This window comes from Ipomoea nil, unplaced genomic scaffold, assembly GCF_001879475.1.
Source record: "Ipomoea nil cultivar Tokyo-kokei standard unplaced genomic scaffold, Asagao_1.1 scaffold2826, whole genome shotgun sequence".
NCBI classification, from domain to species: Eukaryota; Viridiplantae; Streptophyta; class Magnoliopsida; order Solanales; family Convolvulaceae; genus Ipomoea; species Ipomoea nil.
Window position 1 is genome coordinate 2,306,677 of NW_017619254.1, and position 26,493 is coordinate 2,333,169.

General features: G+C 32.8%; 3 protein-coding genes, 1 long non-coding RNA gene and 1 other non-coding gene across 8 annotated transcripts; 1 reads left to right on the forward strand and 4 right to left on the reverse strand.

Moving 5' to 3' along the window:
* Positions 1-1,304: 1,304 nt before the first annotated feature.
* On the reverse strand, positions 1,305-4,144 carry LOC109159286. Of its 3 annotated transcripts, none has more exons than XR_002050537.1 (6): positions 3,659-4,144; positions 3,477-3,536; positions 3,162-3,227; positions 2,129-2,167; positions 1,776-1,950; positions 1,305-1,539 (listed from the first exon to the last, which is right to left on the reverse strand). It is a non-coding gene; the product is annotated as an uncharacterized LOC109159286 (long non-coding RNA). The 3 variants fall into 3 exon arrangements; XR_002050536.1 differs by having other exon boundaries at positions 1,742-1,950; XR_002050535.1 differs by lacking the exon at positions 1,776-1,950.
* A 1,852-nt stretch (positions 4,145-5,996) lies between these two features.
* On the reverse strand, positions 5,997-6,068 carry TRNAM-CAU. Its single transcript has one exon. It is a non-coding gene; the product is annotated as a tRNA-Met (tRNA).
* A 2,671-nt stretch (positions 6,069-8,739) lies between these two features.
* Positions 8,740-10,093, forward strand: LOC109158840 (tropinone reductase 1-like). Its single transcript, XM_019306734.1, has 5 exons — positions 8,740-8,861; positions 8,968-9,175; positions 9,288-9,504; positions 9,577-9,689; positions 9,808-10,093. The coding sequence occupies exons 1-5, from the start codon at positions 8,800-8,802 to the stop codon at positions 9,988-9,990; spliced, it is 783 nt and encodes a 260-aa protein (XP_019162279.1). The 5' UTR covers positions 8,740-8,799; the 3' UTR covers positions 9,991-10,093.
* Positions 10,094-14,431: 4,338 nt separating this feature from the next.
* LOC109159109 (tropinone reductase homolog) lies at positions 14,432-16,206 on the reverse strand. The gene is made up of 5 exons (XM_019307129.1): positions 16,033-16,206; positions 15,707-15,914; positions 15,070-15,286; positions 14,857-14,969; positions 14,432-14,764 (listed from the first exon to the last, which is right to left on the reverse strand). The coding sequence occupies exons 1-5, from the start codon at positions 16,092-16,094 to the stop codon at positions 14,585-14,587; spliced, it is 780 nt and encodes a 259-aa protein (XP_019162674.1). The 5' UTR covers positions 16,095-16,206; the 3' UTR covers positions 14,432-14,584.
* Positions 16,207-19,613: 3,407 nt separating this feature from the next.
* On the reverse strand, positions 19,614-25,892 carry LOC109159107 (transcription factor EMB1444-like). 2 transcript variants are annotated; one of them, XM_019307127.1, is made up of 12 exons: positions 25,623-25,892; positions 24,315-24,912; positions 23,435-23,641; positions 22,726-22,819; positions 22,401-22,442; positions 22,236-22,295; positions 21,568-22,006; positions 20,856-21,481; positions 20,676-20,777; positions 20,169-20,315; positions 19,955-20,080; positions 19,614-19,859 (listed from the first exon to the last, which is right to left on the reverse strand). In XM_019307127.1, the coding sequence occupies exons 2-12, from the start codon at positions 24,404-24,406 to the stop codon at positions 19,776-19,778; spliced, it is 2,019 nt and encodes a 672-aa protein (XP_019162672.1). In that variant the 5' UTR covers positions 24,407-24,912; positions 25,623-25,892; the 3' UTR covers positions 19,614-19,775. The 2 variants fall into 2 exon arrangements, with proteins under 2 accessions (XP_019162672.1, XP_019162673.1); XM_019307128.1 differs by having other exon boundaries at positions 19,754-19,859; positions 20,856-21,478.
* Between the last annotated feature and the right edge of the window lie 601 nt (positions 25,893-26,493).

The following is a 26,493-nucleotide window of genomic DNA, read 5'->3' on the forward strand; positions in this document are numbered from 1 at the left end:
TTTATAAAACAAAAAAGAACACTTGAAAATCACTATTAAAACTAAGAAAAACACTTGAAAATCACTTTTAAAACTAAGAAAAACACTAGAAAATCATTTTAAAAACTAAACAGAAAACTTTAAAATCATTTTAAAAACTAAAGAGAAAACTTGAAAATCATTTTATGAACTAAAAAGAAACACTTGAAAATTATTTTAGGAACAAAAGAGAACAATTGAAAATTATTTTAAAAGCCAAAAAGAATACTTGAAAACCATTTTAAAAACTAAACAGAACACTTGAAAATCATTTAAAAACTAAAGAGAATACTTGAAAATCATTTTAAAAACTAACAAGAGCACTTGAAAATAATTTTACAAACTAATAAAAACACTTGAAATCATTTTAAAAACTAAAAATAACACTTGAAAATCATTTTTAAAAAATAAAAATAACACATGAAGATCATTTTTAAAATAAAAAGAACACTTGAAAATCATTTTTAAAAATAAAAATAACACTAGAAAATCATTTTTAAAACTAAAAAGAACACTTGAAAATCATTTTTAAAAATAATAAGAACACTTGAAAATCATTTTAAAAACTTAAAAAAACACTTGAAAATCATTTTAAGAACTAAAAAGAACACTTGAATATCATTTTTAAAACTAAAAATAACACTTGAAAAAATCATTTTAAAAACTAAAAAGAACACTAAAATAACGCTAAAAATAACTCAAAAAGAAATTTTAGAAATATAACAACAAAATTGAAAAATGAAAAAGGTGACTAACCTGTAATTCTGTAAATAAAGTAGAGAAACAACTTTTGGTAAGAGTGAAAACTGCATCAGTTTCAGCAGAAACTTGAGTTGTCAGATCCTGTATAACCACATAGTTGAGAAGCCATCAGAACTATGTACACATCAAACAAGCAGGAAAGGGAGTGCAGTTACGCCACTATAACAGCATGCACTTGAAATAACATAAAAATTCAAAATCATCCCAGATTCTGATTTATCTTGTTCTATGTAGCTGATAGGTACACCACGAGAAGAAGACACACTTCAACACATATACGACAGAAGCTACAATCTTACAATTCAATGCTGAAAGATTATTATCCTTTGTACTGCTTTAATAAATAAAACCTTAACATAAACCCATAAAAGTCGAGCCTCACAAAAGCTCCTTAATGATTTTTATGTACACAGGTTTTAAATCAAATACCCGATTGACTCCCAACATTGTCTTGTATCCCATTGCATTTGCAAAGATTCAGTTCATTTTAGGAGGGTCAAAATTTGACAAATTTTTAGTTCAGATTTCATCATTAATTTATTCTACTTTGCATTGAAATGTTACCAAACACAATCATTTGGAATTCAGTATTATTTAAAGAAAGCAGTCAAGGGATAATTGGTCTGGTTCTTTAAATAGTAGTCGGATCATTCACTTTTTGACAAAAAAGGCCTGTAGAAGTAATCCAGTTATACCTTGCGATATGAATGCAGAAGGGACCTCTCCAATTCCTTATCCAGCTTCTTCAGAATTAATCCACTGCAAAAAACATACCATTTATTCATTTCCATAGTTTGCCAGAAATACAAATTATTCAAAGAGAAACAATTGATAGACTCGAGATTATAACCAATTCCAGAAATACAAATTATCCATATGCATGACAAATTCCAACTGAGGTTGATTGGTCGTCTTGAAATAAAATGGACTCGAGAATATTGCTTGAGGATTCAAATAACACCTTAAAGATTTACATCACCAGAGTAAGGTAGGACCTCCAGTGACAAGTCAACAACGCTTTTTGGCAAGCGACCACACAGTTGTCTCCGGAAAGCCAACACCGCCCAAACGATTTGAGAAGACATAGGCCTTGGTGAACTCACTCCGCCGCAACCCAACAAACATCACCCCACACTAAGCCGGCTCTACGTCAATCTACACCGGAAAAAACTGGCCAAGAGAGGACAAACAAAGAAAAGGCCAAATAAACAAAGAAATCAAAAGGAGGACGATGTAACCTGTCTAGATCCAGTGGAAATAGCCGCATGCAAGAATAATTGCTCTTTCTACGAGTGTGTACGTAGAGCAGAATGCAGAATTAAAGGATTCAAAACAAGCAGGAGCATACCTTCTGCAAGAATGGTTTCAACTTTGAGTAGCGCTAATCCTGAGGAATGATAAAGAAAAAATTAGCCAGATTCCAGAATGTTACAAAATAAATTCAATATACCAGTCCAAGAATATGATGTTCTTAGCACTTATTGCAGGGTTTCAAAAAATAGAATGCATGGATTCAGGTGACTGCACGAAGAGAACACTTGAAAAGCATTTTTAAAACTAAGAAAAACACTTGAAAATTATTTTAAAAACTAAAGAGAAGACTTGAAAATCATTTTTAAAACTAAAGAGCAGACTTGAAAATCATTTTTAAAAACTAAAAGGAACACTTGAAAATCATTTTTAAAAACTAAAAGGAACACTTGAAAATTATTTTAAGAACTAAAAAGAACACTTGAAAATTATTTTAAAAGCCAAAAAGAACACTTGAAAATCCTTTTAAAAACTAAATAGAACACTTGAAAATCATTTTTAAAAAGAGAATACTTTAAAATCATTTTAAAAACTACTAAAAACACTTGAAAATCATTTTAAAATTAAAAAAAAAAAAAAAAAAAAACTAAAAACTAAAAAACTAAAAAACTAAAAAACTAAAAAAAAAAAAACTAAAAAGTACACTTGAAAACATTTTTAAAAATAAAAATAACACTTGAAAATCATTTTTAAAACTAAAAAGAACACTTGAAAATCATTTTTAAAACTAAAAAGAACACTTGAAAATCATTTTTAAAACTAAAAATAACACTTTAAAATCAATTTAAAAAATAAAAATAACACTTGAAAATCATTTTAAGAATAAAAAAGAACACTTGAAAATCATTTTAAGAACAAAAAAGAACACCTGAAAATCATTTTAAAAACTAAAAAGAACACTTGAAAATCATTCTTAGTGCAGTCATGAACATTTCCACCCGCTGTCAAGCACAAAAAATATTAGTTTGCATAGGTTATCAGGTTAAGAAGCAAAGTATTCACCATAAAGGTTCCTGTAGTTCGCAACCCATAAACAGAGGCTAATTGTAATACATAGTTGAAAAGCTTACCGAGCACATTGATAATATATTGTTGCATGCACGCAGACTGGAGGTAGCTTCCTGTTTCTTTCTTTTCTGCAATTCAAGCCAAATAGCTACATAAGGGGAGAGTGAAACAAGACTATTCATAGTAGACACAAGCAAGGGTGAGGGAAAGAGTAAGCCTACTATAGCATCCTTTTCACACTCGTATACTATATTTTCAATAACAGACAATGGTTGTATACAGTAAACATCAAAGATTACTACCATTATACCATGATCCTACCACAGAGAAGTTCAAATTCATTAATCAAAAAGTATTAATGACAGAAGGTGATTTACCTGTTAATTTCTAATCCGCTTCTCTGTTTAATTCTTCAAACATAGCCTCTTCAGTTCAACCTGATCAATTATATAAAGAATAAGATTATATACAAATATAATGTCAACTGGATTGTAGAAAGACTGCGCCCCTCTGGGAATGTAGAGTAGAATTAAAATAATAAAATACGATAAAATATTACCCCCAAGGGAGGTTGAGGGGATTGCGGCTGGATACGATTTTGATGACCTTGCCATCGACGGAGATGGAGTCGTCACCGACAGCTTGACGTCGGCGTCGAAGATGCCAAAGGTGGAGTCGTATTTGAGAAGGTGAGAGGCCTGCTTGACACCTCCGTGTCGTTGATGGCAATGACATCAAGGGGAGAATCCTTCCTTCCATGCCAGCACCTCAAGAAGTTCCTTCCAATTCTTCCGAATCCATTAATGGCCCCTCCTCTGCTTCCCTTCTCTGCCCTCCTCTATAGCCGAGACAGAGCAATCGGAAATAGGAAAACCTAAATAAATAGCCGAGTAGCCGACCTTCGGCGCCGACTTAAAAATTTAATCCGTTGGAGATTTTTGAAATTTAAAGCCGGAGAAGGGAAGGGATTGAATGAAATTTGAGATATAGTTTTAGAGAGAGATGAGAGCGTACGGACAGATCACAGAGAGAGAGAAGGGGCTTGTGGTCTTCCTGTCCGAAGTCCGAACAAGCGTTAGGGTTTGGCTTAGGCTTTGGATTTTTACGCAAATTATACCATGGAATCGTGTTCACCGAGAATGGTGAACACAAGGCAAAACGACGTCGTTTTTAGGCAAAAAAATATTTCGCGGATGTGGAGTTAACGGCGCGCGTTTGATCAAATTATGAATTTTCTGTTATGAGATTATGAATTTTATGAAAATTCATAATCGCATAAGAAAATTCATAATCTCACAACTGAAAATTCATAATCTCATAACAGAAAATTCATAATCTTATAACAGAAAATTCATAATCTCATGGTTCCAAAGTGAATGTGTAGGCATGGTTTCAAAGTGAATGTGCAGGCATGGATTCATAATTTATGAATGTCCGTGATTTCGGACGGGAATATGTAGGCATGGTTCCAAAGTGAATGTGCAGGCATGAATTCATAATTTATGAATGTCTGAAATTATGAATGTAATGAAAATTCATAATCTCATAACAGAAAATTCATAATCGCATAACAGAAAATTCATAATCTCATAACTGAAAATTCATAATCTCATAACAGAAAATTCATAATCTCATAACTGAAAATTCATAATCTCATAACAGAAAATTCATAATCTTATAACAGAAAATTCATAATCTCATGGTTCCAAAGTGAATGTGTAGGCATGGTTCCAAAGTGAATGTGCAGCCATGGATTCATAATTTATGAATGTCCGTGATTTCGGACGAGAATGTGTAGGCATGATTCCAAAGTGAATGTGCAGGCATGAATTCATAATTTATGAATGTCCGAAATCTTTGTTCACCTCAAATTAAAGTGAAACTGCAAAATGTGAAAATAAAGAAGAAAAGTCACGCAATTAATTAAGAAAAATGAATAAAAAATAACGGTGTACTAACACCGTTGGAACCGTGTTCACCATGAATGGTGAACACGGTTCCATGGCATAACGTATGGGATTTTTATTAGTGAGCCGATGGGTAATGAATTGGGCTAACACAGGAAAGGTCTATGGGTAATTAATTAGGCCCTTTTTTAAATTGTATCTATAATTTGGGGCAGTGTTTATGTTTTTTTGTTTTTTTTTTTTTTAAAATAAAAAAAAGAAATCAATGCATTAAATCATCAGAAAGGGCATCGAACAAGGAAATGGGGTGGTACATCAAATTATTTCCCAGAAACGACGTCCCAATAACAATGTAGGTCGCACAATTCGCAGGTCACTTAGCAAAAAGAAAATTTACATCATCTAACAGGGATGAAATTTTTTTAATGCCTGCTACTAATAAACCAAAAGTAGAGTAAAAAGGTGAAGAAGAAATAGCAATAAAATTGTTTGGGAGTCAATTTTCACATCCACATGTCCCACTCCTAGATTTTTCAACTAACTTAAAAGCCTCACGAATGTTATAGGCTTCGGCTTCCTTCACTGTAAAACTTCCGTGCATTTATATTCTATACAGTATTTTACAATATTCTGCATGTATGGATGAATATTAAAAAGTGATTTAATAGAAAAATATAACAAAGATGTTTCCATAATATGTACGGAGTATCTTTGATGATATATTAGGTGGTAAAACTAAAATATAGGTTAGCTGTAATGATTTTCATATATATATATATATATATATATATATATATATATATATATATATATATATATATATATATATATATATATTCAGAAAGCCCCAAGCATTAAAAAAAAAAAAAAAAAAAAAAAAAAAAAAAAAACTGGTAATACTTGGGCCTGGACCGAAGCCCAAAAAAAGAAGAGTGGTATTCTTGGGCCTGACGAAAGCCATCCGTGGCCAAAACTTTACAGAAGCTCTCTTATCAGAGCCAGGTTTTGATCCTGGGACCTGTGGGTTATGGGCCCACCACACTTCCGCTGCGCCACTCTGATTTGTCATCTATGTAGAGGTTTGGGTTTTTAAAAAACGTGGTAATACTTGGCCCAAAAATTTCGGATGCCCTCAGTCCCTCACCGATGCGTCACTCTAATTTGTTGTTTATTCAATTATTCTAAGGCTGAAATATTTTTTGTCTGTTCTAAATGACTAAATCAAAAGTCTTGTACTCATTTAATGTGTTTAATGCAATTAATAATATTTAATTGAAATTAACTCAAAAATTTATATATTTAGAAACTACGGAGTATATAAATACTTAATAGTATTATTAAATAAAAAATCAAATTTAAAAAGTTTATAAAAATAATATCAAAGAAAATAAGGGAAGAATAATGAATTAATTTGATCAATTAATAATAAATATAAGAAAAAATTGTATTTTTCGTCTCTAAGTTATATGGTAATTGTAGAATTTGTCCTTGAGTGCTGATCATGCTCATTTTGCGTCCCTAAGTTATTATTGGCGTTGCACTTTTTGTCCCTGAATTATAGTAATTGTAGAATTCGTCCCTGAGTGTTGGTCATGCTTACTTTTCGTCCCTAAGTTATCATTGACATTGCACTTTTCGTTCCTGAGTTATACTAAAATTACAAATTTCGTCCCTAATCATTACTACATAAATGGTATACTATGTCACTTAATAGACAGAGATTTTTTAAATAACCACCCTCCAATATATTTTGTTATACTAAGTCACTTAATAGACGACGATTTTTAATTGGAATAAGGGTCAAATAGGCCACCGAACTACACAACAAAGTGCAATTAGGCCATCGAACCCCAAAACAATGCAATTGGGTCCCTGAACTACACAAAATCATGTAATTAGGTCTAAAATGACCTATTAACCTGAAATTGTGCTAACGTGGCGGTTACTAATTTTAAAAATATAATTTTAAATAAAATAATTAATTAATTAAAAAAAAAAACAAAAAAACAAAAAACTAGAACTGCCGGAGACGAATCATCTCCGGCAGTCTTCGTCTCCATGGCCGGAGACGAAAGTCTTAATCTCCGTGGCTGGAGACAAAGACTACCGGAGACGATTCGTCTCCGGCAATTCTAGTTGTTTTTTTTTTTTTTTTTTTAAAATTATTATTATTATAATATAATTTTAATTAATTATTTTATTTTAAAATATATTTAAAAATTATTTTTAAAATTGGTAACCGACATTTCAGGTAACCAGGTCATTCTAATTGCATGATTTTGTGTGATTCAGGGACTTAATTGCATTGTTTTGGAACAATCATTATTGCATAGACCATGGTCTACACAATTGTGTGGACCATAAATAAAAAGTACATTTTTAATATACTAAAGGTACAATATTTATGTACATAAGGTACATTTTTTAAAGTACATTTTTAATATACTAAGGGTACATTATTTTATTTAATGTACCTTCAATACAAAAATAATGTACTTTTAATATATATAAAATGTACTTGATATTCATGGTCCACACAATAATTTACCCTTTTTGAGTTCTATGACTTAATTGCACTCTGGTGTGCAGTTCAGTGGCCTATTTGACCCTTATTCCTTTTTAATTTAGCGATTGAATTATTTGTATATTTAGACAATATTTAATCCAATTATAATTGCAAAGACTAATTATCTATTTGTTAAAAGCTATATATTTCTGAACAAATAAACTATTTATAAAGCAAATAAACTTAAAACATATTAAAATATTTACCTATATAAAAGAGGTAATAATTAAAATTTGTCTAAGAGACAATAAACTAATAAGTTGTACTATAACAATTAAATAATATAAAATGATACTTTTTTTTTTGAAAGTTACTGGCTCTATTACATTATAGTATCTGTTCATATACTTTCTCAACCTACTGAAACACAAAGAACCAATAACGCCTCCACTGAGGCTCGAACTCATAATCTTCCAAATGGAAGTCCAACCCGAGTACCATTAGACCACATAGTCCTGGTTAAAATAATACAATTGGTCACAAAAGATCTTATGTTCCTTAACAGGACTTTACTATATTGCTTAGTTTATTTTACAAAACATTCTTTTAGTAATAAAACAGTTATAAAATTACGTTTTGCAACCTCAATCAAGTTGGTTAGACTATTAATTTGGTAATTATAATGTTTTATATGTTTGACTCTCAATAAAAATGACCTATTAACATATCTAAATTAATTTATTTCTTTGTGATCCTTTGTTAATAAATTGACTAGACTTGTATTTGTCACAATAAGTAAACAAATTGAACATAACCATTGACCAACACTACCTTATATATTAGTAGTACCTTTCAACAGCTGGCATATTTTTGGAAGTTATGGACACAATTAAATCAAGTAGGGTCGAGTAGACTAATCCAATTGACATCATTTACAAGCCACGTATCTTGGGGATTGCCACAATTATATATAGAAAAATAATTTACAAATCACATAGAAAAATCATAATAAATTTTTTTTCATATTACAGACTCGATCAGAATATAATACAATAATAGAATGATGCTTCATTCATGACCCCACTTCAAGACCGTTACAAGCATTTTCTTTATAATAGGAGGAATTTAATTGCCACAACCTTTGACCATGTTGGGTCTAGTGTAAACTGACATGTTTAACAACCCAGTCACCAACTATAAATACACTATATACTAGCTAGCTTATTTGTGTTATAGTACCACTAATTCCTTTATTAGTTTAGACAATTTTATACTTTAGCTTCAACTATGGTATCTTGGTGTTTTAATGGCATGACTGCCCTTGTTACTGGTGGTGCTCGAGGTATAGGGTAAGAGAATTTCGAATATATTTTATATATGTTAAATTTAAATATTTTATTATAATTTTAATGCGTTTATAGTGTGTAAATTTTATTTTATTTTTATCATTTTTAGACTTGCCATAGTCGAAGAACTTGCAAGTTCTGGAGCATATGTTTATACATGTGCACTAGAACCAGAAGAGTTGGACGGGTGTTTGCATAAGTGGAATGACAAAGGATATAAGGTATCGGGATTGGTCTGTGACTTAACAATACGAGAAGAGCGTGAAAAGCTTATGAAGATCATTAGTAATCACTTCAATGGGAAGCTAAACATCCTAGTAAGTTGTAACACATATATAGGTTGTGATTTATGTTGAAGAAAAATTAATTAAGATAAACTTGTTATTATTAATCAATAATTAATATATTTAATTACCATTTGGAATCAAGATAAATAATGCAGGTGTGGCAATAATGAAAAAAATGGAAGATGTTACTGAGAAAGATTGGTCAATTCAAATTGGCACCAATGTTGAAGCTGCTTTCCACATATCTCAAATGGCATACCCTTTACTAAAAGCCTCTGGAAATGGAAGCTTAGTGTTTACTTCTTCTGCTTCTGGGCTTGTTGCAGTACCTGATGGTTCTATCTATACACTCAGTAAAGGTAATAATCACATCAAATACAAAGTAATAAAATATTTAGACGATCTGATCATTGATTTTTAATTAATTATAGGAGCAATAAATCAATTGACCAGAAATTTAGCATGCGAGTGGGCAAAAGATAACATTCGTGTCAATGCAGTCGCACCATCGCTTATCAAAACGCCTCTTATTGATTCAGTCATTGTAAGTATATGTGCATTTTCCTCTCTCACTTTTTTGAATTTTTTATTCTTGAGTTTCATGGGAGATAGAATATACAATTTAATAATGGTTAAAACCCTCAATATGTTGATTATTGCAGCAACATTCAATAACGTTGAAAGAAGGAGTTAATGGTCTAATCAATCGTTCAGCATTACGTCGTCCTGGTGAGCCTACTGAAGTTTCTGGGCCAGTGGCATTTCTTTGCTCTTCAGCAGCTTCATTTATTACCGGTCACATACTAATGGTAGATGGCGGTGCTACCATTAATGGTTATCCTTAATTAATTGGCAAGGCTCTATTAAGTATTATAAAGTTGATACTCAGTGTTTTTTATTTTAAAAATTCAAGTGCGTTGGAATATATATTCTTTCTAATAAAGAGTACGTGTTGAGCAGTAATCCAATTGTCAATTTAAAATTTTAGTTGGAACGAAACACACACTTCAATTGAGAATGTCTAATTGGCTTGGACTATTAAAACAGAGCACACAAATATAATTACAACTTATGTTGGTACACAAAAATTACATCTACTGGGCAAGTTAAAAGTCTAGAATTTGAGAGAGGGGTTGAATAAAGTACTGCGTAAAATTTTTTAGTTTAAAGAATAACACAAAAGTGTGCAACTTACAATTGAGGTGGCTAGTACTCTAGGGCAGCATGAGGTCTGACATCGCCTATCGTCGAAAAGAAGAGTTTTTGGTACAAAGTCGAATGACCTCGACTAAATAACTAGTACCCTAAGAGCGATACGGGATCCGACCTCGCCTATCGCTGAACGGAAAAATTTTTGGTCCAAGGTCGAATGACCTCAACCAAGTAACTAGTACCTAGGGGTGGTACAAGGTCCCACCTCGCCTACCGTCAAACGGAAGAGTCTTTTGGTTCAAGGCAAAATCTTGCTCAAAAAAATGGCTAACATAAAAACTAAAAAGAAAAAAGTTTCATTATTTTGAGTCCATGACACAAAACTGGTTGAGGTCCAACCTCCCAAGTAAACTAGTCTCGAGCCCAAGTTGAGGAGCTCAAGCCGATTGAGGAGCGGAGCTCATGCTCTTGAACTTGGCTAAGGTAAAGTTGAGAGCTCGGGTACTCAAGCTCCACCAAGGCAAAGGTTGGAGCTCAAGCCGAGGGGTGGAGCTCATGCTCTCAAACTTGAGTAAGGTAAAGTTGGAAGCTTAGGTTCTTAAGCTCGATCAAGGCGAAGGTTGGAGCTTGAGGTGGGGGTTGGAGCTCAAGTTCTCAAGCCTAGCCAAGTATAGGAGCAAGACCTTTGGGGTCGGACCAAGCAAAGCGGGAAACTCATCAAGTTCTTGGAGCTCGTTAAAAAGTATGGAATAACACCCGTATGGGGCACCCCAATGCGACCAAAGTCAATGGCATGCATGGACGTGTCAGTGCGCCGAGCAATGTATGATTTATTTGCATAATGCAAAAGTTAAGGTGCAAACATGAGGCACATAAAAGGGATAGCACCATGTTGATCAAGGCCGTGGAGCAAAAATACTCTCTTTCACTGATGAATTCTCACCGCTCAGAGAGTGGGGGACTGGTGATAGATATATTACAAATAGGCACGGAACAAAATAACCTAGTGGAGCGAACCCGACAAACTTAGGCCCAAGGCCGAGTCTTGATGAGCTTGACACCTCAGAAGTCTCACGCCAAACGCACCTCGAAGGTCCTATACTAAGCTCCGAGGTCGGCACCTTGAGGATGTCCAACCCACCTCACCCTCTTTTATATATAGATTATATATTTACGTATAAGTATTATATATATATATATATATATATATATATATATATATATATATATTAACAAAAGATGAAGTAGTTTAGTTAGCATGGCATGTAGTTGTAATACTAAGTCATGAGGTGGAGATTCTATGACCAGAAGCCGGCCTTTTTACAAGCAGCCAGCCCATCTATTTATAGCTGGCAAATTATGCCCTGGACCCGTGTCCATAATGAATTGTGGACACGGGCCCAAAACAACGTCGTTTTTAAAAAAAAAAATGCATCATTTAGTTTTAAAAAAAAAAAAAAAATTGCGCGCGTTTTGCCGTTAACGCCGTTAACGGCGTTATTTTTTTTTGGATTATGAATGTACAGTTATGCCGTTATGAACGTACAGTTATGCCATTATGAATGTACAGTTATGCAATTATGAAATTATGAACACAGAGCTCTAACATTATGAACTTACAATTATGAACATATATAGTGATAAAATTATGATCATGGAGCTTTAAAATTGTGAATATAGAGCTTCGAAGATTATGAATGTACAGTTATGGAGTTATGAATGTACAGTTATAGAGTTATGAATCTACAGTTATGGAGTTATGAATCTACAGTTATGAGATTATGAATCTACAGTATGGAATTATGAATGTACAGTTATTGATCGAATTATGAACAAAGAGTTCTAACATTATGAACTTACAATTATGAACATATAGTGATAAAATTATGAACATAGAGCTCTAAAATTGTGAACATAAAACTTCAAAAATTATGAATGTACAATTATGGAGTTATGAATGTACAGTTATGGAGTTATGAATGTACAGTTATAGAGTTATGAATGTACAGTTATGGAGTTATGAATGTACAATTATTAACATATAGTAATAAAATTATGAACATATACTCCTATAACAAAGTAGTCTGAAAAAAAAAAAAAAAAAAAAAAAAAAAAGATAACAGTGCCTAACGGCACTGTTACCCGTGTCCAGCAAGCATGCTGGACACGGGTCCAACGCATAACGATTGTTTATAGCTATGTAATTTAATACGCACTTATATTTATAATATGTGTTATTTTGTGAGCTTTTATAATGATGTAATTAATTATAGAAACTATTTAACTTGATTAATTAATTAATATGAAATATATTTTGTGGTTCAGTTATGTATATTAAAATTTTAAATAATATTTTATTTTTTTATGTGTCATTTTTTTTGAATGCTACTAGCTCTATTACAATGTAATATCTGTTCATATACTTTCTCAACCTACTGAAACACAAAGAGCTAATAACGCCTCCACTGAGGCTCGAACTCACAACCTTCCAAATGGAAGTCCAACCCGAAAAAAAAAAAACTATTTAGTATAAACTATTTTTTTTATGTATCATTAAGTCAATGTAATATATAAATTTCTATTATGTATCATGTATATAAATTATTTAAATAAAAAAAAAACTTGAAAATTAATATAGCTAAAAGAAAAAATATTTATAAATATAAATGTGATTTATAATGTGTTTTCTATTTGAACTATTTTATCTAATTAATTTTTTTCATATTTTGTTATTAATATTTTATTGACTTTTGAAATATTTTATTTAATAATCTTTTATTAATAATTAATTTATTATTTATTTTGATAACAATATTATTGTTTGTAAGTTTATTTAATTGTAAATTGTCTATTCATATGATTATTTGTTTATGAAGATAATGATGCCGTTATTGCTTATTTTGCATTTAAGAAAGTACTTAAAATTATTATTATTATTATTATTATTATTATTATTATTATTATTATTATTATTATTATTATTATTATTATTATTATTTTGTAATATTGTTAAAAGAAATTGTAAATCTTATTTCAAATTATTTGATATTAATATTTTTTCATTATGTAATTCAAATTTTAAGTATGAAAATATATTTAAATTCAGGTAGGTCCTATTTTGTTGATATACTATGGGCCTATAAAATTATAGGACCGGGGAACGTTATGCTATGCAACCGTGTGCTCCATGCAATGTGCACACGGTTCCAATTCATAATTTTTATACTGTAAATTCATAATTTCTAAACCGTAGATTCATAATTTAAATACAGTAGATTCATAATTTCTATACAGTAGATTCATAATTTCTATACTGCAGATTCATAATATCTGTACTGTAGATTCATAATTTCTGTACTGTAGATTCATAATTTCTAAACTGTATAGTTATCAAATTATGAATATATAGTTCTGTGATTTGTGAATACAGAGTTCAACAATTAGGAATATGAACATCGAAAATTATGAACATAGAGTTCTGTAATTAACTCTTTATGAATATATAACTTTATAATTATAAACATATAGTTCAGTAATTATGAACATAGAACAGTATACATCATACATGATACACACGATTGCACAGCATAATTTGCCAGGACCGAGCCTGCCAACATTCTTGTCTCTAGATACATTCATTGCCCTTATCTTCAGTTCTTATTATTTTATATTTATTTGATTATTCGAGTCCGGGTACCCGGATCAATATAATCCATCAACATGTTTTAACTTGTTGATTATATATAATTTTATATATAATATAATTAACATTGAAAACGTGGATTTGTTGTGTGAAATCTCATATTCCCGTGCATTGAAATTTTGTGGAGACAAAGAATACCCGGCCTGCCTCTTCATAATTCCTCACATATGCGGGAATAGAAAAAATATGTTCCCAGTGTTGAAACAGGGACAAGGATACAAATCATCATGGTTGACATAGTATTAGATTAAAACGATGATGTACAAAATCCATTAAAGTACAGATGCACTGCTAGCATATATATATATATATATATATATATATATATATATATATATATACACTTTTAAAAAAAATTATTTTATTTATTTTCCCATACAGTTCAAAATATAGTGAAATTTAAGTTAAAATTGATTACTAAAAAATGTGTAACTTTAAGTACACTTCATATCTCAACATTTATATTTATTTTGACACACTCCACTCGAACTTTCAAAGTTACAATTCAAACAAAATGATGACAAACTTCAAAATACATACACATATTGCTTATATATTGAGACCGGTATATATGATCTGAGCAATTAAGGGCAACCATTGACGGTAGCTCCGCCGTCTATAGCCAGTATGTGGCCGGTAATATAAGAAGCCGCCGGAGAGCATAAGAACGCTACTGGTCCAGAAACTTCAGCAAGCTCCCCAAGACGGCGCAACATTGTCCTATTGATTTGCACGTTAACTGTTTCTTTTATCATAGGATCTTTCTGAAACACATTGAAAATGGTAATAAGGATTATTAGACTACTACACAATAGCACAAAGAGACCAAAAAAAAAAGGAGGAAATTTTTACGTACGGAGATTAACTCAGTGAGAGGAGTTTTGATGATCCATGGCGCCACAGCATTAACACGAATGTTATCTTTTGCCCACTCGGCTGCTAAGTTTTTCGTCAATTGATTTATTGCCCCTGTATAAAAATTATTAAATTGTTAAAAATTAGTGTCCACTGTATTGACCCGTCTTGACAGGTCTAAATTAGCATGGGTAGAGTATGATGATGTGGTTACCTTTGGAGACTCCATAGAGAGAAGAAGCAGGTGTTGCAATAAGACTGGAAGCAGAAGACATAAAAACTAGGCTTCCATTTCCAGAAGCTTTTAGCAAAGGGTGTGCCATTTGAGTAATGTGGAAAGAAGCCTCAAGATTGGTGCCAATTATAATTGACCAATCTTTTTCAGTAAAATCTTGAAATTCTTTAAATATTGCCAACCCTGCATTATTTACCTACATTATATTGAAAATAGGAATTATATACCGTTGTATCATTGGAAGAATAATACTAAATGTTTTTGTTTTCAAAATAAATTTTTAAAAAATTACATTTTTGTCCTCCAACTATTATACACATGGTACAAACTTAATTTTTGAGTTATATGCATGACCATATTTAATCCCTAAGTTATGTGTAAAGTGACGATTTTAGTCATTGAAAGACCAAATCAGTCACTTTATTATGTGACAAATTGGTGACAGAAATAGTCTCTGAGGGATTAAAATCGTCACTTTGCACATAACTTACAGATTAAATTAAGATGTTCACGCATATAACTCAGGGACTATGTTTGTACCACGTACGGATATAACTGAATGACCAAAAATATAATTTTTTTTCATAAATTAACATCTCCAAATTATGTAGCTTACAAGAATATCGAGTTTTCCATTGAAGTGATCGCCAGCGGCCTTCATAAGCTTCTCACGCTCCTCTCGCACCATTAGGTTACAAGCCATGCCGGATACTTTATATCCCTTATCATTCCATTCTTGCAAACTCTGATCCAGTTCATCTTGTTCCAATGCACACGTGTATACATTTGCTCCAGAACTTGCTAATACTTCTACTATTGCTTGTCTAAATAGTTTAAATTAAAACAAGCAAAACATTACTAATACTACATAAATATTTCAAAAATCTAATAAACTATAAAATTCAATTTTAAGCATAATCAATATATAATTCTCATTCTTACCCTAAGCCCCGACCACCACCAGTAACCAGGGCGGTCATGCCATTAAAACACCATGATGCCATAGCTGAAGGTGGAGTAGAAAGAAAGTAGTATAACGACCTCAAGTTAAGGAATCACTGCTAATATTGCACAATTTAAGGTATAATATGTAGATAAGTAGTTGTGGTTTTGAGCTTGTTGTAAGCGGGTGTGGATTATATAGGCACATTGGACACCAAAGTATTCAAACTCGATCAGCAGCTAATTCAGCAAAAGTCTACCTGCATTTAGTCTATCTAGAAGACTAAAATACTAAAAAATTGCAATAAATAAATGAGTTCAGCAACCAATTACTTTTTTTTTGTGTGACTAGGACCGCAGTTCACAATATAAAGGTAACTTGTTCTTTGCCACATGAGTAGCTTATTCTTGGGTAATAGATTGTGACATGAACGCAAGTTCAATCATGATAGCCTAATGTGGAGTTCCACTCAATATGATGGGCTTCTTATGGACATCAAACATTGATTTTCCCACTTAATGGACCACCTTTGTTGGCAAGGTAGCCCCTTCCTAGTGCGACAAACTCGACCCATTCATACTAGTACAACAAATCATATTCCACCCTTCAACCACCTTTTTCAGGAGATTATGTTAAGCGAATTACAACCCTTATGGGGTGTTTGGTTAGATGTAGTTAGAATTCCTTTCCTACTTTATTCCATGACAAGGCAATTTACAGTATTTTGTTGGAAGTAATTGCAATTCCACGGAATAACAATTATCTTCTTTTGTTAAATTGTAATTCATGGGTAGTACATCCCATGAATTACAATTCAATGGTTGTGGGAAAGGAAAAAGGGGAAGAAATGACATAAGTACCCTTGGTTATTAGTTTATTACTATTATTATTATTATAAAGACATTTTAGTCTTTAATTTACATCACTTCTTTCCTCCTCATCCTCAACAATTCTATTCCTCACAACCAAATAATGTAATTTAAATTCATACTTTATTCCAATCTTATTCTTTTTCTACCGAATTACAAACTCTTTTTAACATAATTTTTTTCTCCCTATCAAACACCCTGTTATATCTAGCTATGTTCAGATTGTAATGTGAGGCAGAATGTTGAAAATTTATATAGTAATGGAGATTGATGTTTCAAATGGACTACCATGAAAGCTTAAATAATATTTGGAGTTGTGGAGTTATAAATATTATTTTAGTTTGGTAGAAAGTTAATTGGAATACAACAGTTGGAGAATGAGTTTACCGGAAGGGTTTGACGGAAAGCTTTGTCTATTTACTAATATTAGAAATTGGTTCAGTTGGAGCTTTGTCCATTTACCAATATTGGAAATTGGTTCAGTTGGAACTTTGTCACTGAAAAATGTTTTAGTTGAAAAAAATAATTACATGCCTGAAGATATCAAATGATCCAGTTTATGTTTCTTGTTGTCTTCTGTATTTTTATTATATTTCAAATGTATTACAGAATACCAGCATTTTTTTCGAACACAGAATGGTTAACTTTTAGCTACCAAACAGTCGTATGACTGTATCAGTTCATAAATATTGATTTTTCTAGTGCATGTTTGATGCATGTCAGAATGTGTATGAATACTGCACTATTTTAATATTAAATTTGGTCTAAACTGGGGTGCCGCTTGCCATGCCAGGCGCATCTTGACCGGTCTCAATTATCTGCAAATTGAAGATGGCGCAAAGATTTATTTAACTCTCTCACTACATTTTCTAAACTTCAATTTATCAGAAAGCCCCATAACCACAAGATGTGTTTTGTCTTATTATGACTATTAACTTGCAAAAGATTTCAAAAAGATAATTATCTATATAATTAATGGTTCAAATTAAACAACTCACACAAGAATCAAAATTTAAAACCTGATTATAAACCTAACTATTCAACTAATTTGTCTGAGAATACCTCAAATTTTATAAACTTGTAACTATAACTACTCTTTGTACTTTTGTAAGATCGAGTTCATATGTGAATTCAAAAGAAGTTAGCTAAAAGAATATGAACACATCTTGCTAAGCAGCCTAAGCTCATCACATGGAAATATATTAGCCAAAATGTTGTGAATATATATAATTATCTGCAGATTCAATTCACCGTTCACGTGTTCTGTGCTTTCTATTCATTTGACCTTTTGAATCTCAAGATCTAATATAATGCCTCAATTTGCAGTACGAAACCCATAGGAAAAGAAAGAGAGAGAGATCGCATAAAGTAGAAGAGGAAACTACACGTCTTCAAGAATATGGGAACCATGTAAAAACCTGACTTTCACCTTATACCCATTGCTTCTTGCTGCAATGGACACTCATTAATCCGCTTGCTCCATGCAAAAATTGAATTTGAAGTATTGTCAAGATCAAACGCTTACCTGTATCAAAACTTGTGTAACAATCTGATCGACTTTTACCTTATATTTCTTTATATATATGACACATTTTAATGGCAGGATGCTGGACTCGTCTCTCCAAATCATATCGTCGCCCAACAAGTATATAAAACAGACAGCCATGACTGCCATTGCAACACCGGGCGTGATGCCATGGCCGAAGTTAATAGAGTAGTATAAGCTGATCAAAGTTAAGGAATCAGTGCTAATATAGGCCGGAAGAGTAGATCCCAACTTAGCGTATAGTAGCGCGGCTGGCTGAATGCAGCAACACGTTTATGTAAAACGTTGTCTGAATCGATACTGAGATTGCATGTTTGATGTTCCGATCCCCCTAGCTCAAAGTATGGGTTATATTATATATTACGGAGTATTAATTATTAATTAGCTATAAACCAATCGCTCTGCATCTTTAATTAAAAGAATTCAAAACGAAAGGACAGATAATGGTTTTTATAATAATTATTTATCAAATATGCAGACATCACAGTATTTTAAAATATATCTATCTGATAAACACACTGCACCATGAACTTAGAATATCAATTATATCGAGAAAATAACATAATTAATCTCATCAGAAATAAAATATGTAATAGCTACCTCAACAAATTATAGAATAAGAATAACCAACTTGTGTAGAGTAAGTATGGTGCGACAAGTCAAGTCAATATGAAAATGTAATTCAAACTTGTAACTTTGATTACTAAATCAATAACATGACTAATTTGATCGAAGTTGCTCTTAATTTCTAATTCAGTTATTAATCGAATTAATCAAAATTTTATTATATAATATATAATTTATTTTTATATCTATATATTACTAATTTAGTTAATTAGATGAATTTTAAGTTTTTTAACAGAATTAATTGATAACTGAATTTTTTTCAAAATTTAAAATTATTAATTAATCCGATATATAATTCAATTACCAATTGAATTAATGCAATTAAAAATTAACCAAAATTGTTTTGGTTACTTGAACCCCTGAATATAACTCCAGCCATTAAAAGAAAGATGAAAAATGATGTGAAAGGCATTCCTGTACTGCGGTACACTTGTACAGGCAGTTTGAGAAAAATTCACATTCCTCAATTATAATCATACTTGAACAGTTTCCCTATTCTCTAATTATCATTTTCTATTTCGTAACAAAAAGTTTAGGAAAGCCACACAAATATTTTTTTAAAAAAAAAAAAAAACTAATAACAGTATGTTTCTCCAAACTTTCAAGATTATAACAAGAGGAACAGGTACATCATAACAACCAGAAATACACAGTTGTTCATACCGCACTCAATTTATGTTTTTTTACAGAACCACTAAATTTAGGTTGACATCCGAGTTGAGCTTCGCCGTAGGAGCTGCATCAATGGCCAGAAGATATCCAGTCTGTGAAAGTTCCCTGAAGCCTGCATTTCAAAAGAGCAAACTCTCATTTAACCACAGCAATGTCATTGAGTTAAGAATGCAATCAGCCGTACAATTTTGGATGAAGTCAGTGTACCTCAACAATAAAGCGGGCCCATGTGCCACCAACGCGATTTTCCATCACACCCTTCAAAACCGTCAGCTCCAGACGGTGAATAACATCAGCAATGTCAAGAAATCCACTGTGGTCATTGCACAGCATCTGTTGGCAGTTAAAAGTTAGAAGAGAAAATTATCACACAGAAAGGCAGCAATTGTGACTCCTGCTTAGGATGGCCTATACATGATACCTCTATAAGCATATATCCAGGATAGTTGAGATCTTTCACGATTATAGGGCATGTCTGCTCATCACTTCCCAATTCCAGTGCCCAGCTTGTCCCTGGTTGATAATTAGCTTTTGCTTTACTTGACTTCAGACTCTTTCCGGTTAAAACCTGTTGGTTGAGATTTAACCAAAATCAGGACATCACACTCATATTTTCTCACTTTTTATAACTGAATTCATCAAATGTGTTGCACTTGTCCTATTCCTTGGGTAACATGGGATATATAATGTCCCAAAATGTAATACATAGGATCTTTATTATATTGCATTAAGCAGGTTCACACAAATCCACTAGTCATAGCAATTAGCCATCACATATGCATTACTTTGGTAAAGTATCAACTACAAGATGTGAAAAGATAAGTATTAACTGTACAAATGTAAACTATATGATACCCATTACCCAAAATAAAGTAGAAACGACTCCTACAGTGAATCACTATGCTGCAAAAAGTAAATATCAACTAACCTCTTTTTTAACCTGTTGCCTCAGCTTATCAGCCTGATCAGTAACATTTTTCATGAACAGCATGTGTTTTATTGTCCTATCTAGCAAACCATCTATGCTGCACTGTTATATCATGGCAAAAAGATCAAATATTATGTTAAGCTGAGCATTCAAGGTGAAAAACATGTAAATAGCACTCACTTTTGCACTATTAGGGACAAGTTCTCGGAGCTCCTTTAAACGATCCTGAATCAATTGCCTATCTCGTGGCCGTCTAGGCTGCCTATCAGAGACCTTTGCCCTTTTCATCTTGGCATAAGGACACTCTGATTCTGCAGCATGATGCATGGATCTAGAACGTTTTTTCTGCTGCTGCTCCTCAACCACTGTACCCATACTGCATTCTAATGAAGAGTTAGTTAAAGACTTCATATCTGAGGCAACAGACGCAGATATAGGACTGCTCCATGGTTCTGTTTTCCCTCCCACCAAAGCACCCTGCACCATGTGATTTCTCCTTTGGGAGGCAGAAAAGGGTATTCCTAATGAGGTAAGGAATGACTCTGTAGAATAAGATTCATTGAATGACTTGATATCAGAATCCATACATGCAGTAGTAACAATAGATTCCAACAAATTATCTACATCATCCTCCTTGAAACAACATCCATTTGATTCCCATGATGATGGCTCAACATTAAAGATTAAATCTTCATTGGAAATTGAGCCAGCAGCCGTGGTCTGACCAGAACCAGTACAAGTCTGAATATACTGATTGGATTGATCCACAAAAGCATGTGCTAGGACATTTTGCAACTCACATTCTGCTGGAAAATTTAAAAAAAAAAAAATGCTTATATTTCTGCAATCTTTGTTATCATAATATTTTCTAACAAAATATCCTTCCACATACCTCCATCATAGAACTCAGAGTAAGAAGTGGCATATACTTCTTGTTCAAGACATGAAGATTTACACACATTACTCTCTGTCATTATCCATCTGTAGTCTTCAGAGAATTGATTATTGAGTTGCTCCGCTACACTGATCAGGTCCACTGGATGCATTCCACTTTTGCTTTCACTGTCATACTCTAGAATACCCGGCACACCAGTGGACATATCTTGAATCATGTATAATGATGCCATCTTGCCTGCAGTTGACAGATTGTACTCATCCCCAGCTCTTAAATCATTGTTTATGCCCAATAAATTGTCCTTGGCATTAGGCATAAATGCTGACAACTGAGCTGGAGATTCGATGTTTGATATGAAAGGTGAAGTCTCTGCTGATTTTTTATGGGCATCAAATCTATCCATGAGATAAGCAACCAGCTGTGCATTTTCAGCAACCTGATTTTGTGATGACAACACAAAACTTGGGTAAATAACAACCAAAGGATGACACATATAAATGCTTAAATTATAGAGCAGTCATAAAGAAATTTCCCCTTTTCACATGCATGCATGCCCTCATAATAAGAAAATACAAATGAGAACGGAATAACGGATAGCATGAAATGCACATTACACCTGCATTCCTGCAATACAGAAACAGTACTATGATAACCTAAACACGCACCATTTCCAATGAACCGAGTTGCAGAACACCGTGTGGCATACAAGGTATGAGTAATATAGTCTGCAAAGGAACCATGTGATAAGAATTAAGATTTGAGGTAGATTTCTTCAACACCTCAAAATAAGTTAAATTCAGCTCAACCTTAAGCACAATAAAATAACTTACCTTGATTCCAGCCAGAAACTGAAGCATCCATTCTTCTGGACACTGTCAACAGACTTAAATTAGGCAGATTACAGTTGAACAAACACATGAATCAGCAGTGCAGAAGCACCAGTTCCAAGAAAGTATAAAAACTAGAGCAGAGTTTCCCAGTATTCTGAGACTGTTTAACCTCTGCCTCACTTTTTAAGATGGAGACATGAATGAGACTTCATTAATTCTCAGGGATTGGTATCAATTCATCTGATAGGAGAAGATAAACTAGACCCTTAATGTGCACCAAGGCAGTAAGGCAACAGTTGAGGAAAATATGTAAAGGAATACACACCTTACTAACTGAACTACAGTTGATTCCACCTGGTGCTAAAATGTCTGAGAAGATCCAGAGAGGGCTACCTGTAGATGCTACTTCACCAACCACCCTGTTTCAGAAAGTGCTACAAGTTATTACAGTACTACTATGCTAACATAGGTTGGATCAAGTAAGGGATTATGCTTGGTCATGGGGAGGAAGGGTTTTAGAGAATTTGTTTCTAGAACTTGAAGCCATACCTATGGCAATCGGCAAAGCAGGATCATGACCACTGTTCATGAATTGGTGGTTCAAATCCAGAGGGGAATGAGGGTGGTCCTCTTCCAGGCTGGTTAAAGTTTTTGAACTGAATTTTTATTTTTTATTTTTTATTTTTATTTTTTGGTAGGGTGGTTCACAGGCAAAACAGACCTGTGGTTATACCTTGGTGATCACTTGGCCACACCAGGCCCACCTTCTATTCTGCTGTAATAGCACCTTAGATTTGGAACATGCAAAGTAGTGAAAGTACTGTATGATGTAATATACCAGAACTAAGCAAATAACAAAGATGGGAATTGGAATCCATATGGACTAATGGACCAATATTGCAGCCGCAACTCACAGGGGTCTCAAAGATTGTGCTTGAATTATATATGAGTTGAGTAGTATACTTGTGCATGTTATTAGAACAAATACGAGGGAAAACATGATGCTAAATGTAGGAAGAATGTTGATAGTTTACCCTTTTCCCAATATGTGATAAGTATTTGACATCTCAGTCATTGCAAGCCCAATTGGAGATTCACCAATATCATCATTATCTGATTTTGATAGAAAAGTTGAAAGTAGGATGTCATTTAAGCCTTTCTGGCAATAGTTGTTTGCTATGCTTCCAACGGGTTCTCCGGAAATTGGAAATTCAAAGAACCCATCTTCCCATGACAAAAGCCTGAGACAGAAACTTACTGTTAGAGTTGTAAACAGGTTCTTAATCATTTACAGTGAATTTACAAAGCAGAATACACCTTTCTGAGAATTTGTATTGTTTATCAATCCACATATCATATACTCCACACAAAAAAATAATAATAATAATAAATAAAATAAAATAACAGCAACAATATCATGCACTTGTTCCATGATAAATTACTGCCTACAGTAGATGGAAACAAAACAAAGTCAATATATTAGAACTATAATAATAGGGATAAAAGTGTGACTTATAAGATTGAGAGGCATAGCCCATAGGAAGTAACAATAATCCTGAGTAGTGTGAAGAGTAACAATCATCCTATGGCATACTACTAAACACCAATAAAATGTGATAACCAACTTTCTAAACACTCTTGTCCCAATATAAGCATCCTGCTTGAAATAGCGCATGGATTCAGGAAACAATTATTAACACAAAGTTAACCATTACTGAGTAATATAAACTGTAAAGTTCATTCTTGCACTTCATTGTGTATTCTCTATCATCTATGATTAATTTTGGATATCAAAGCTATAATTAGAAAGTAACCTCCCCCCCCACAAATGAATTTATTTCCCCAATTTTTTGTAGCTGACCACAGAGAAAGTTGAGCTGATGCAGCAGATGGAAAGGGCTATAAGCAACTCACATTAGGTTCTCGTGCTGAAGCTTCCAAAATACTGCATAATTCCACAGAGAATCACAGCAAAGAGTCTGCAGGAACTGCCTCAAAGAAGGCATCTCCTTTTGTTACTTTTTTGCAAGGAAATCAAAAGTCCAATAATGAAAATGCTAAGCAACCAATTAAGCACTAAATCATCTAACTGCCTCGATATGATCCTCGTCCAGCCTGAACTATCCACAAACCAAATCTTCGTTTCATCGGGGGCTCAGCTGAAGTTATCATGTCCATGTGCATTCCCTCCAGAATCACAGAGTATGACACAGCAACAGTAAAGGAGGCTAAGCACAACAAGATTAAGAGGACAGCAACAGTAAAGGAGGCTAAGCACAACAAGATTAAGAGGAAAGCAACACTGAGATTGAATAATCCATTAAGCTCTAGGAATAAGATAGCAGTAAGCCAGGAAGTTGTCTGATAATGAGGCTGAAAAGGGCCAATAAAAACAAACAGAGGCACTAAAGGCAGAAAAGAAGCTCCAAATGCTATCCAAACCAATCCGTTGACAATTGCTTCCAAAATTAATGCCAGCAGCTGGTATGTAAGGTTGAAGCCAGGTATCAAACTGTAACAAGAAGCTTTTCAGTGTAGTGCTTAAATAATTTGTCAATATGATAATCAAAAAGTACACTAACTTGCTTGTTGCTCTCTTCATCTTACGAATAAAAGTAAATTAACTGTTTTATCAACACCATAGTCAATAGCCAAAAACAAATTATTACAGTCAAGAATCCATAATTTCCTCATTAGTCAAGGCAAAAAGTTCATGCTTCCTCAACAATAACGTTTTGTTTTTTTATGGAATATGTTTGGAAAACCAGCAATTATTACAGAGACGGTATTAACTCATCTTAACAAATGAACTCATCTGAAACTTCTAGGCTTATCTCCAATATTCTCTTCTGTTCTTTTTAAATCAGATAACCTCCTGATTCAAGGTTGGTGCACCTAGGAACTAAAACAAATTTACTGACAGTATCGTGATTTAAAAAAAAAAAAAATATTGGTTATTAATATTTCTTTTCTGCTGTCAAAATTTATCTCATAACTCTATTTGTTCAATTTAACACGTAGATCGTAAGCAAGAGAGAAAATCTATCAAAATTATTCAATATGAAAAACAGTATTATCTCTAACCAAGCTGTTTACGTTATTAAGCAATTTCAACATCGATTCCGCGCCTATATACTAAAAAATTGAGATTATTTCCCGTAGTAAAACGCTGAATTCATGAATTAAAGAGGAAAAGCTAAATGATTGAAAACGAAGACTCACAGAGTAACGGAAGAGCTTCAAATGAAAAAGCTATCATAAAGTTCAAGCTCGTTGGCCTCCATTTGCCTAGCTTGAATTGAGTTCATATAAACCGCTGGAAGATGGATGCAGATGCTCAAGACACGAAGAAAGACTCAGACCTCATCATTTTCCCGAGTAAATTACAGTCTCAGCACTGAGATCGCAGTAGAGAGGAGGAAAGGTTGCTGTTGCCTGATATGACTTTTTAAGAGTGCTTATACGTATAACCATGTTTATAAATAGGAACAAAATTATACCCGCTCCGAGGCAGTAAAGCCAGTAAGACCTCAATTTCTTTTTTATTTTTCTTTTCTTTCCTTTCCTTTTCTTAATATATTTTATTTTAAGCCTAAAAGATAAGTACTACTACCTAGTATTTTATTCACTTTTATTCAGAGTTTCAAAATAGACTCTCATTTTTAATTTGAACCTAACTATAAACAATATAAATTGAATTATCTCATTATTATTATTTGTCTGTTAAAGTGATCATCTTTTCTTATTACCTGAATGCTTGTGTTAACATAAACAACTCTGTCACCGACTGGTTGCACTCTGGTATTGCCATCCACGATTACCGCAATATTGTCAAGTCTCTCCATCAAGTTTTTATTGCTCATATTCCCAAAAAGAAGAATGTTCAGCCTTATGAGCTGGTTAAATCTATTTTTCGTTTAAGGCTAGAAATTAAGCTATGACAGTTTAATTCTCTTCTTGTAATTTTGACATTTTTTTTTCGTAATTGAGTATTTTTTGTTTAAAAAAATAATTTCATTATAATTTTTTATTAACTAAATCATAAATTGAGTTTCACTCAAAATATACTTTATAGTGACTAACAGCTTTTTAT